Below are 12,463 nucleotides of genomic sequence, written 5' to 3' on the forward strand. Positions count from 1 at the left end.
TCTTCCTCCTCCTCCTCCTCCTCCTCCTCCTCATGCTTTTATGTTTTCAACCTCTTGCTAGACTTTCAATGGCTTTTCTTTATACATTTCAGGCGTACTTTTTTTTTTTTTTTTTCCCCTTTTTCACAATCCTCGAAAAATCATCCATTTTTATTCCCCCTGCCCCTTTTGTGTGGCCAGACAGCCGTGTAATTGTGGACCGTGTGAGGAGACGGGATGAGACGAGGGCCTGTGTTGGTTGGCGTCGGACGAGCGTACCTACCTACAGTTTCTCTTCGCGGCCATCTCTTTGTTCTTCGGCCATTGTGAGGGCCTAGCTAAAGCAGAGCTGTACACATGTTGCTTGGCTGCAAGACTGTCTGCAGCCTTTGTGATAAATATGGAACTCGGTTTCTCTCAAGTATTGTTACTATTCGTCCCCTTTTGCCGCCTGTCTGCTCGGATACCTCTGGCTGTGCTGCATAAAAGAAGATTAGCTTCACCTCCGCGAGACGCATGCATGCATTCACAAAAGCGCAAACAACACATCACGCGCACACACAACCACACGAGGCTTTTCTCTACCCGTTGTCCCTTCCTTTCTTGTCCCCGGGCGCTCTTACTGCAAATACTTTTTCAATTTGGCTGTATGCGGACAAAATCACTGGACTAGGCATGCTCCAGCAGCATGCTCCGCAGATAGGCGTCATGACTAAAACAAACCAAAATGGAAATTCGGGCCATATATTTGATAATTTGTACAACATGGTGGGAGGAAGGGTGTTGAGGAAAAGAGGAGTTTCTGTTAAACGCAAGCTCGAGAAAAAAAAAAAAAAACAGCAAGAAGAATTAAAGGACTCTACAAACCACGACACAGCTCCTACAAAAGCGTGCCGGCTGCCTAATTCTTTGTAAAAGCATGGGAACATCCAGGGAAGAGAAGTTTGGTTTGGTCAAACTGAGCGAGGATTAAGATCACTGATCACTTGGCTTTGTCAAAGTTTAACCTTAGACTGCACAACACAAGACAAACTCAAGTGGTTCCAAACTTAAACAAAACAGTCAATTGCCTTCAGTTTACCAAGACATCAAAAGGTATGGGGCATAAGAAACACTGAAGATGCTCTGTAAGTGAAATTCAAAATAATCTTTCACTCTAAAAATGGATGATTACTTATTTGGAAGATACACTGCAAAAAGGGAACTAAAAGTAAGTGAAATTTCCTTGAAATCAGTGTATTTTTCCTTGATTAGAGCAGGTAAATAAGGCTATTTGCCAATAGAATGAGATTTTTGCACTAAAAAGGAACGATTCATCTCCATCATCTTATTTCAAGTGCAGTAAATCTAATTATCTTATTTTAGGGGTAAAAATACTAATTCCATTGGCAAATAGTCTCATTTAGCTCCTCAAAACAAGGAAAAATACACAAATTTCAAGAAATTTTTACTTACTTTTAGTTCCCTTTTTGCAGTGATTTGCCGGTTAACGTTTTTTTGAGAGACTTCTTCTCTTAGCCTCGTGAGACCATCCTGATCTCGCGAGCTTTCAAGGTTTCACTCGCAGATCAGTCTGGCTACTCTCCGTTAAAGAAAATTTGGAGCCGTTCACCAAACGAACGTCCAATCAGCGTTGGCTTTGAGGCGGGTTGAGGTGTGACGCAACGGGAAGCGCGACAATTCAGTCTAAAGAACATGGCGGCTTCAGCCGATGAAACTAGCGTTAGCGTGGCTATCGAGCAAGTTTTATCGGAATTACAGAGTATTTCTTTGCTGAGCTAACGAGCCTTTACCTGCAGCAGCAAGAGTAGCTTGGCTTGTGGTTGTGTTTTCGTCGTCGCTCGTAACAGAGCGACGACGACGAGTACGTCATATGCTTTGTTGATCTGATTGGTTCATTTGGCCCGTCTATCACCAACATAGGCCAATCAGCTAACCAGTATTTTAGCCCCTTCCCAAAATTACTTCAACGGAAGGTTTCCAGATGGATATGCGGAGCAAATCCATCTGGCGGAGTCAGGTTATTCTTCTCTGCCCTCTATCATAAGTTTTAGTGTTATGAACAATGCTTTGGAAAATGACTCATTCCCTTGATTTTTGTTGTCATTCTTATCACGTTACAACCGCAAACCTCAAAGTTTTTTTTTACTGGGATTTAATATTTCGTCTTGTTGTCCTGGTGGAAGGTGTGGCCTCTAACGGGTCGTCTTCCCTGCCGGCTGCTGGAGAAAAGTGTCCGCGCAGCTAAGACCGTGTTTCATCGTAGGGAATGTGTGTTCAGGGTGGTGTGCAACGTGAGTCTTTCCCCCCACAGAACCCAAAACGTCTGATTTAGTTTTTTTTTTGTTATCAGAGCAGCTTCCACAAGTTTGCAATGTCTCCTACATGGCTTATGGCAAACTGCAAAAGGGACTTTCTTTCAACAGTGGCTTTCTTGTTGCCACGCTTGTTAATGCCAGATTTGAGAAGTGCAGGGCAAATAATTAGCGTCCCATCTGAGCTGCGGATCCTCGCAGCTCAGAGATCCTCTTGGCTGCTTTCCTGATTAATGTTGCCTTCGTCCTGCCTGTTAGCTTGGGTGGACTCTTTGGTGGAGTGTGCTCTGTGACCAACACTTTGGATGTTGTTCTACAACTACAACCCTAAATTAAACACAGGTGGTCTCTTGTGACTTCTGAAGGTGCTGCTACTGATGGATATTATTGGGGTTGTCAGGTTATGACACATCCGTAATCGTAATAATATGCACATACGAATAACCTTTTTGTTAGACGAAGAAGGGTAACTGTGTTACAAAGTCATTTTTAACCTTTACCAGGAAGATGCTTTTATGATTGCTCCTCTCTTGTCTGGGGACTTTGTTGTTTGCCCCTTAAATAAAAAACAAAACAAAAGTGAGTTTTTCCTAATAACACAGAAAGAAAAATTCGAACCAAACATTACAAAATAAATTAAACTTTAAAGGAGCAACAAGCGAAGTGTCAGTACTTTAGATCGAAGGAAAGAAAAAAAAATAGTGATGTGAAGAACTCTCACTGTGTTGTGCTCCAGTCTCTCGTTTATAAAGCCGTCAAAAAACAACCTCTAGAATAATTAACTTATGTTTTTTTTATCCCACTGTGAGCGTCAAGAGGCTCACTTATCAGTACGCAGCATTAACTGCATTTAGTGGTGTTGATTGAATAATTGGATTTAGTCAGGAAAGGAGTGCTTAACTTTTTTTTTTATCAACAGTAAATAAAAACAATTTCTTGTATGAAAAGAGTAATAGAAACAGTTGATCTAAAAGTTGGAGAGGTTTGAGGTGAAGAAGGCAAGCAGCAGCTTTATTGTTGATCCTCCAGCTGTTGGTGTCAGCAGTGCGGCGACAGTAAACCCCACGCTGACCCTTGATGAGACTCTGTTTGGTTGTCTTTCCAATACTGGCCTCTGGTTACAGTAAGGCGCTTTGTTGCAATGAAAAGGGATTTATGGTCATTAAACTAGGGGGGGGAAATGTGCTGCACATGAGAAAGCTACATAACTAAATCAAAATGCTCTCTCCAGGCTTTTGGTTTTTATTAGAACATTTTTCCCTGTGGTAAACTTCTCAGCCTTGTCACTTGTCATCATCATTTACCCCTTGTGTCGCAACACTTCTTCTTTCTTTTTTTAATTTGTATCGTTGTTTCTCGACACCATCTTTCCAAATCTTAGAAATAATTATCTCACAGATGTTTGTTTTTGCCATTTTATTTTTTCCCCCTAATAGTGCGCCTGTTCCTTTATCTCAGACCAGATTTTGCTGCCACTTCCTTAGCCCTCTCCTTGTTCTTCTCCTGGAGATGCCAGTAACCACCATTTATATTCTTTTCAAATATTCTACTGACTAATGTTTTCAGCTAATTATTCCAGCTTTTTAAATCAGTGTTTTCCTCCAAAATACAAGTAAATTGTTTAGTAGCAAATTTGGATTTTATTGCATGTCACAACAAAAAAAGTGAAGGTAGTTAAAAACCATATTTCGATGTGTTCATGATGTTTTCTTGATGTAAGGCACTTTGAACTACCCTGCTGCTGAAACGAGCTACACAAATAAAGTTGACCTGACTTGAAAAGGGCCGACTCCAGCAAAACAAACATGAAGTAAAACCCTCAATCTTTATGCATTCAAAAATATTATGTTGTGACTGAAATGCGATCAGACTGAGCTGAAAAGAAATAAATATAGGGCTTTTTCAGTCATTGCTTCAACTCTGAAGGAAATACAATCTGTTTCTGTTCACCTCTTAATGTAAGCTGTAATAATGGAAACTATAACATTTCCATGTAGTCATGTCCATCTGAATTGTATTTAACTCTTTTATTATTTACAGTGCCGTGAAAAAAATGTTTTTAATCCCATTACTAATTTCTTCTTCTTTGCTTTTTCATCACACTTCTCTCAAGCAAATGTTAATTTCAAAGATAATTCAATTCAATTTTATTTATATTGCACCAATTCATGATACATGTCATCTCAAGGCACTTTCCAAAGTCAAAATCAATCAGATTATCTAAAACACAGATACAGATTTGTCAAAAAGTTTCCTATCTAAGGAAACTCAGTAGATTGCATCAAGTCTAGACAAGCAGCATTCACTTGTCCTGAAAGAGCGTAGAGCCGCAGGGACAGTCGTCTGCATTGTCCATGGCTTTGCAGCAATCCCTCATACTGAGCAAGCATGAAGCGACAGTGGAGAGCAAAAATAACCAGAGTAAATATGAATGCAGTTAAAACTATCCAAAGCCAACCTGACCCTATTTTAAAATATAATCACCTTCTTGCGAAATTGTAAATTGTCAGTGATTAACCCAGTTTTTCAGTTTATTTTCACTAGCCGGAGCATCCAAACAGGGAGCAATAACTCCAGAAGTAACATAAAATGCCAGAAGAGGCAACATTATGTTTTGCGGTTGTTTTGCTGCAGGAGGGACTGGTGCACTTCAGGAAATGGATGGCATCACGAGGAAAGAACATTCCGTCCTAATTTTGAAGCTACATCTCAAAACACTAGAAAAGAAATCAAAGATTGTTTAGGAATAGATCATCCAAGTGGACATTGATCCTAATTCTATAGAAAATTTGCGGGCCGAGCTGAAAAGGTGACTCGGTTACAGCAGTTCTGTCAGAAGGAGCCAGCCGAGGGTCCAGCTAAATACCGGGAGAAGCTTGTGGACGTAAACTCAAACAAAACATCTGAGTTTCAAGAAGGGTTTAACCATTCTGTAATGAAATTTGTGCTTGGCATTTGGCAAATAGAGATACTTCTGGTCATTTTAAGTGGCGTAAAACAGGAAAAGCTTAGTGTGATTTGATATCAGAGAGTGAAGAAGAATGTTTATGTGTCTTGTTTACGATAATACCTTGTTTCATCTATTCTCTCTTGAACAACATGTAAAAACACCAAACCATCTTCTCTGGCTGACCTTAGTGATTCCCAATGGGTTAAGACCAAAGAGAAAAGCAGCTGAACCCGGTTAAAGGTTAATCAACACGTTTCTCCTCTTCTCACCACCTTCCTCCCACCACATCGGTACATTTTCCTGAAACCTAGCCTTGGTAAAGTCGCTTGATATAAAAATGATGAGCATACCCTCCAGATTCAGCTTGGGCTTTTTTTGTCAGATATTCTGTACATTATTTAAAGCAATCGAATCTCTAATTTATGTTTGCAGAGCCTTTCGGGGTTCTTGAGTCTTGATGGCTTTCCGTGGAGGGTGTGCACCATGCCTCAGCTGTCAGCCCCCTCACCTCTTTGCCATCCGCTCCGGCCTCATCTCCTTTTCCCTCCCTCCTCCTGCGCCACCAGTCTGCCCCGATGCATCCGCCCCGATTCTATATAGAGATTTCTACTCACTCTCCCTGTTCCCTCCTTCATTCATTGATGTCTGATCTAATTGCTTTTGCTCTCACCCCGGGGGACCTGGGCGCAGTGTAACAAGCTCCCAGAGGACGCGCTCCGCCTTCATTGCAGCATCCCCCGAATCGCCGCTTTCTTTTTTATCTGTTTTCTCGCCGGCTCTTCCCAGGGCATTCATTCATTAGCAGTTCTAATGCTCCAGCCTCGGGACACTCAGCATGATATTGAGATCCTCTAGGCTTAAGTCAATCTAATCTAAGGCTGGCTGCGGCTCAAGGCTGGTTCAGGAATGACCAATTGCAACAGGTCGCTTTTCTATTTGGATTGGAGCCTTTGTTTTTTTTTTGTTTTTTTAATATATTTATATATGACCCGGTGGGGGCCACAGATGGAGAGAAGGAAGGTTTGGTTTGGAAAAAAGGCTAGATTCAGACAGGAAAATAAATAAGAAGAGGTGGGAGAGGGAAGTGACAAAGTGGAAAAAGGACAACCTGATAACATGGAGAGGCTCGCAGGACCGCTGGTAGAGAAAAAAAATGTGATAGAAAAGGCAAAATAAGAGATGCAGTCCAGTGAGCTAAAGCAGACAGGCGGGGGCACATTTTAACAACTTCGGTTGCGCTCAGTCATACGGATTTTTTTCAGAAGTATGAAGTGACTTTTCTGTCACTTGCATCTCTTCCTCCTTTATCCTGCAGTGTGATATATCACACCTCAAGTGACATGCGAGGATTGTGCCACCTTAAGTGAATCCTGGGGCAAAGAGCACCCCCCCCCCTCCCCCCCCCAAAAAAAACAACTCACCAATCAGGCTCTCTGGAAGTTTTGCTGCACCAAATTCCCAAGTCGATCCGAATCCTATTTTCACTCCTGCTTGCTAGAAAGAGAAGATGTGGGATAAACAGCATGAAAGAAACAAAAGCTCTCAAATTCTCACACTTGCATATGCGTGGTTCGACAATAAGCCAGCTGTTTTTCAGCAAATATGACCTCAGCTGTCAGTCACCCCGCTTGCGTCCCGGATCGGCGCGCCGCAACAAATATTTTGCCTCAGCTTCCGACGCGAAGCGCGTCGACAGCGGAGAGCCAAACACCTCGAGAGCCGGCGCGTTTGCCTGCGTGTGTTCCCGTCTTTTTGTCTCGTTAATTTTCCTGATACAACACCAGCAACGAGATCAAACCGGTTTCTCCTGAAGGTTAATGGGTCAAATGCGAAGATCAAAATCTAGTTGTTGCATGCACTCCTCTCATTACAGGCGTTTAAAGAGAATCATTTGATACAGATACTCTGATCTTGCCTTCGGGCCTCCCCTGCGTATCCTTCCTCTCTCAGTCCTCTGGGCCCGGGTGGGGGGGGATGAATCCGCACATACCTCTTTGAAGTGAGCGAGCCTGCAAAGCTGTGGAGTCGCGCGCGTCCGTGCACGAGCTCGCTCGCTTGCACAAATGCACAATACGCACAACAATCCTCCCGCGTTGGCGCTGGCTTCTTTCATCAGACTAGGTGTTTAATTATTAATGCATGGTAAAATAAATGGGAGGCAGAACGTGTGAGCAGTTTTGACCCTGCGGCAATGCTGTTTAACCTTTAACGCTGGGGTAATCCCACATGTAAAAAAAAAAAAAAAAAGTATGTTCCTCAACAGGAAGAACTTCTCGATGTAGAGGTGAATGTATAGGAGATTTAAAAAAGAAAATACGTGCATGTGTGCTGTGAAAACAACTATTCATCACATGACGCATCTTTAGCCATCACGTTCGTTATAATATGTATTCGTACGCACGAGACATTGAACATGTGGTGTGTTTTTGTGTCTCTTCAGGTGTGTGGAAATCATCGCCAAGGAGGGAAGAAGTCTGAAGGAGCTCTATCTGGTGTCTTGTAAAATCACAGACCACGGTAGGAGGCTTTTTTTTTTTTGTTGCAGGCAACCTCCGACGTTATGATCATAACCATCATTGCCCACATTCTCAACAGCGCAGTCATTTGGTTTTTATGGTGCGGCTCTTATGAGACTTGCAAACAGTAAAAACATAATGAAAAGTTTCCCACAGAAGGAAGTAATGCCTCTTATTGCCCGCTCATAGCGTAGATGAGCATCTTGATATCGACGTTTTACCTTCTTGGAAATAGTTTTAGAATGAAATGGGCAGAGACTCGGTTTAGTCGCAGCTGTGATGGTTTCTGAACTCTGAGATGGAATTTTGTGCAGCACAGAGCCACTATTGCTCCGGGCAGGATTTCTTTTGCGTTTGCTTTTGTCTGTGGATTAGAGGTGTTTGCATTGTCTGACAGAAGATATACATGTTGTTTTTTTTTTCCACCCCTTTGCAACACTCGCGCTGGCAGCTTGTATTTTCCCCTTAGCATCCTCTTCTCTTTTCATTGTGTTTACTCTACCTTTGCTCCTCTGCTTGATGCCATTCAGCCATATGTCTTGCTGAATATTCAAGCCTTTCATCAGATGCAGCACAATACACAGTTGGAGTTCTTCAGTGCTGGAGAATAAGGAGCGCACTGCTGACTATTACAGCACGCATGAAATATGCAATTCTTGTGTGGTAATATTTATCTGTTCAGCTGCGGAAATGTGCACGCTACAAATCCAACAACACTGCGAATCTAACTGCTGTTTTCAGTTTATAAGTTATTGCAAAAATTATTTCAACACAACCTTTACTCAAATCTTTTCCAGCCCAAAATACCTTTCAAATCTATCGCTCTTATGCAAGACTCTTTCCGGGTTAAAGCTTTTTGACTTGTCAGAACATCGGATGAAGAATTACTTGTTTGGAACGGCTGAAAGGAGAAAGGCTCTTCTCTTTTGACACAACATGGCAGCTCAGCTACATTTTAAGTTTGTCAAGTTCCTTTTGATTGAAACGCAGGAGGTGTTTGTCCTAAACTGTCATCTAAGCACAAACACACAATACCAACTGTGGCTGTGTTTCCATCAACGTTTTTAATGCACATTTTGAAATGTCTCTTTAGAAGGGGTTGATGGATGCGACGAAATTCAAATTAACTAGATTTTGCAAAAAATGTTTACGCTCGCTTGAGGTGGTTTTGAACTTTTCCAAAAAACAGTAAATGCTCTAAAAAGGAGATGGGACCACATTTGTCGAATCAGTTCTGACGTAGCGAACGTTTACCTCACATGACTGACGTCGTCTTGGATAATCCCATAATGCTCGAAACAGGTGTGGAAGCAACAACAGGTACGTGTGGACCGACAAAGAGACGCGAGCAAGTCTCATCCATCAAAAAAAAAACAAAAAAACGGCCCATTCATTAAAGCCTCGCTTCATTACTGATCTGTTCGTACTAGGCAAGGCAAGGCAAGGCAAGGCAAGGCAAGGCAAGGCAAGGCAAGGCAAGGCAAATTTATTTATATAGCACAATTCAGTACAAAGACAATGCAAAGTGCTTTACATGATTAAAACATAGCAAAATAAAACAGAATAAGAGCAAGTAGGAATAAAATATAGATAGAAAATAGAACAAAAAAGTGGTGATTCAGTTAACTAGGACAGTTGAAGGCAATTTTAAACAAATGTGTTTTTAATCTTGATTTAAAAGAACTCAGGCTTTCCGCACTTTTACAGTTTTCTGGAAGTTTGTTCCAGATAATTGGAGCATAGGAACTAAAAGCTGCTTCTCCATGTTTGGTTCTGGTTCTAGGTATGCAGAGCAGGCTGGAGTCAGAAGACCTGAGTGGTCTGGATGGTTTATACGCTGATAACAAGTCTGTGATGTATTTAGGAGCTAAGCCATTTAAGGATTTATAGACTAACAGAAGTATTTTAAAGTCTATTCTCTGAGATACAGGGAGCCAGTGTAAGGACTTTAGAACTGGGGTGATGTGCTCTACTTTCTTACTAGTTAGCAACATCTACTTCCTGTTTATTACAGCCAACCTCAACGTATGACGACGTTACGCTGTGAGTCTCCTGGTTAATTCGCTACAAACCAGTAATGGAAACACGTCTGGTGCGCATTTACTTTTTTGCGACATTTTAAACGTTTGCTCAAAATTCGCATGAGACATGCAGGTGGAGAGGTGATGATTTGGGCTCGTTTTGCAGCCTGGACACCTTGCATTCGATGAGCTGCAATGACAACATGAAAGACCGATGCATTTCTAAATTATAAGTACTGAAAGTTATTGGAATTTGGTTTGTCTGGAAGCCATTTTAATCATAGGGTGTACTTAGTTATTCACTCGCAGCTTTTTCATATTGGCTTTATCTCTGGTTAAGATATGACAATGTGGAACCTGTTATGTTCCTAAACAACGGGGGTTAGATTTACAGCCTGGTGAGGAGCTCAGTGTTTAGGTGTTGTTAGTTTCTAATGAGTAATTAGCTAGGTTCTTCCTGTTTTTCTTACCTTGTTTTGTCATTTAAAATGTATTACGTTCTGACGAAAACTAAATCTCTAACTCTGTGAATCCTGCAGAACCCGAGCTTTGGTCACTTCATTTACCTGACAGAATGCATCTGTTGATTGATCAAACACCCCACTGTTCATAAGTCTTCAGTCTACGAAGCTTGATTTCGGTAAAATATCCTCCGGCAGCACAAAACCACATTGTTTGGATCGCTGTACGGGCTAGTAGACTTCACGCAATACCCGGACCTTGGCATCGGATTTGATATCAATGTTGGGCCCGTCTCTAATGAAGAGCAATAGCAAAGGACACCTTTATTACCAGCATTTATTGACGAGGCCCCACTTTTCAAAGAACCACAGCGTTATTGCTATGTAATGCGTTATATAATGAGACTAGAGGGAAGCCTCCTACAGTTTACTTTTAAAGTTTCAGCAGTCGGTGAATCACGTCTCCAGCCATTTGTTTCTCTTCCTGACCTTCATTACCTTTGACGGACTTGGTGCGGCTCTGCATCCGTTTCCACTTGCTATGCTAATTATGTTTTTCTCCTTTCTGTGAAAAGTATTTCATGCCAGACTCTAATTGTGTCAAGTTTCCCTCAGGACATTATGAGTGTGTCATGTGTGTTGCAGAGAGTAAACATTAAAGGTTTCTCTCCTTGATGAGCTACAGGATTGCTGGAAACGTCTCCGAGTTACAGTAACATTTAGCACCTTGACCTCCCTGAACCAGAGCTTTAACTGTGCCTCCAAGTGTGCAGAGTATTGTGTGGGTGTGTTTATGCCGGAGTTTGATTAATGACTCCAACATCCCTAAAGTACATTACAGCAGAAATGTACACAACCACCTCCTTATATATCCTCATCTGTTTGAGCGTCTCTGGTCACTTTGACCAAGATGAATTGCTGATATCTGATCTTCTTCCTTCGCTAATGACCCCGTTGGCCCTCTCAGGCCACTGATTGGATCGGTATCTGTTTGTGTGTTTGTCCTTCAAGGATAAGGATGTCTTCTGGTTGAGCTCTGTGCTCCAACACAATGATTGGTTGGTTTCCTGCTTCTGCTAGATTAAATAACAGAAATGAGATTTTACATCTGCCTCACTGGCCCATGTTTTTCCCTCCCATCTCCTGTGCTAATTATTTTTTATTAATGGCCTCTCAGAGTTCATTTGAGATGTCCACAAGCCTCTTATGTTTGAGTGTTCTGTTTTTTTTTTTTTTTTTTTTTTTTTTTGTTTTTTTATTCCGGCTTCTGCGTCTTGTCTTATTTTTTACAGGAACATTAAGAAAGGCCAGACATCAGAACAGGTTTCTTTTGAAAGACTGAAAGACATTATTATTGTTATTATTATCTGTTGCCTTTTATGAATTGTTTGGAGAATTACTATATTAATAATGGAAAGTGCAAATGGAGAATGGTGCATTTCTGAGCTTTGAAAGCCCTATAAAAGACAAATACTGTAAATTAAGATTTTATCACATAGCTAAAACCAAGTTACCACTGTAAAGAGTCTCATTGAACACCTTGAATCATGTCAATAACACTTTTCACTGTTTTGTAGAGCTTTGCTTTTGTGCAAGACTAATTTAAAGATGGTTGGTAACACCACTGACAGATTTTGCTCCTCTTGGAGAGGTCTTCTGGGGACCATCAAGAACTCTGTGCGCTTCCCATCCCATAAGATGCAGTGGCAGAGCTCCTCAACATTTGTGGTAAAATTGTGGGGGTTCCTCATTAAGGTGTGGTTGAAGCTGGTTTTATAAGCGGTAGCTGATCAGATGTTGCCTGAAGGAATCTCTGTGGGTTGGTCCTGAGAGAATTTTAAGGAGCACTCGCCTCTTGCCAAATCTACAGTGTGGCAAAGATTCTGTGGAATCTATTATAATACTTTTGGGGCTTCTGTAAAGTTTTTTTCCCCACAACTAAAAGAATCTCAACCAAAGCAATCCACACTCTAAAAAAAAATTTACATAAAAAAACTCCCTGCGCTTAAGCCCATTGAACACAGAGCTTTGTTCGAGGGTGTTACACGTAGAATCAGGTTTAACTTGAGGAGAAGCGCCCACAACTCCGGATTGCGCATAGTCAGGTTGCTGCTTAACCGAGGACATTTTTTACTTTATTAGCGGCTGCAGTTCGAATCATTTTAAAATGGTCAGAGCATGTCTCAGAAGAAACAACATCAGGCTTCAGAGCCTCAGTGTA

At 41.5% G+C, this 12,463-nt stretch overlaps 1 protein-coding gene across 3 annotated transcripts in view; it reads left to right on the forward strand.

Annotated features, from left to right (window-relative positions):
• Positions 1 to 12,463, forward strand: part of fbxl17 (F-box and leucine-rich repeat protein 17) — a 348,909-nt gene that overhangs the window by 220,272 nt on the left and 116,174 nt on the right. For all 3 annotated transcript variants that reach the window (XM_036143888.1, XM_012869993.3, XM_036143889.1), the window contains one exon: positions 7,685 to 7,761. In XM_036143888.1, coding sequence (XP_035999781.1) covers positions 7,685 to 7,761 — 77 coding nt within the window. The remainder of the gene's footprint in view (positions 1 to 7,684; positions 7,762 to 12,463) is intronic.

The sequence above is a fragment of the Fundulus heteroclitus genome, chromosome 12 (assembly GCF_011125445.2).
Source record: "Fundulus heteroclitus isolate FHET01 chromosome 12, MU-UCD_Fhet_4.1, whole genome shotgun sequence".
NCBI lineage: Eukaryota > Metazoa > Chordata > Actinopteri > Cyprinodontiformes > Fundulidae > Fundulus > Fundulus heteroclitus.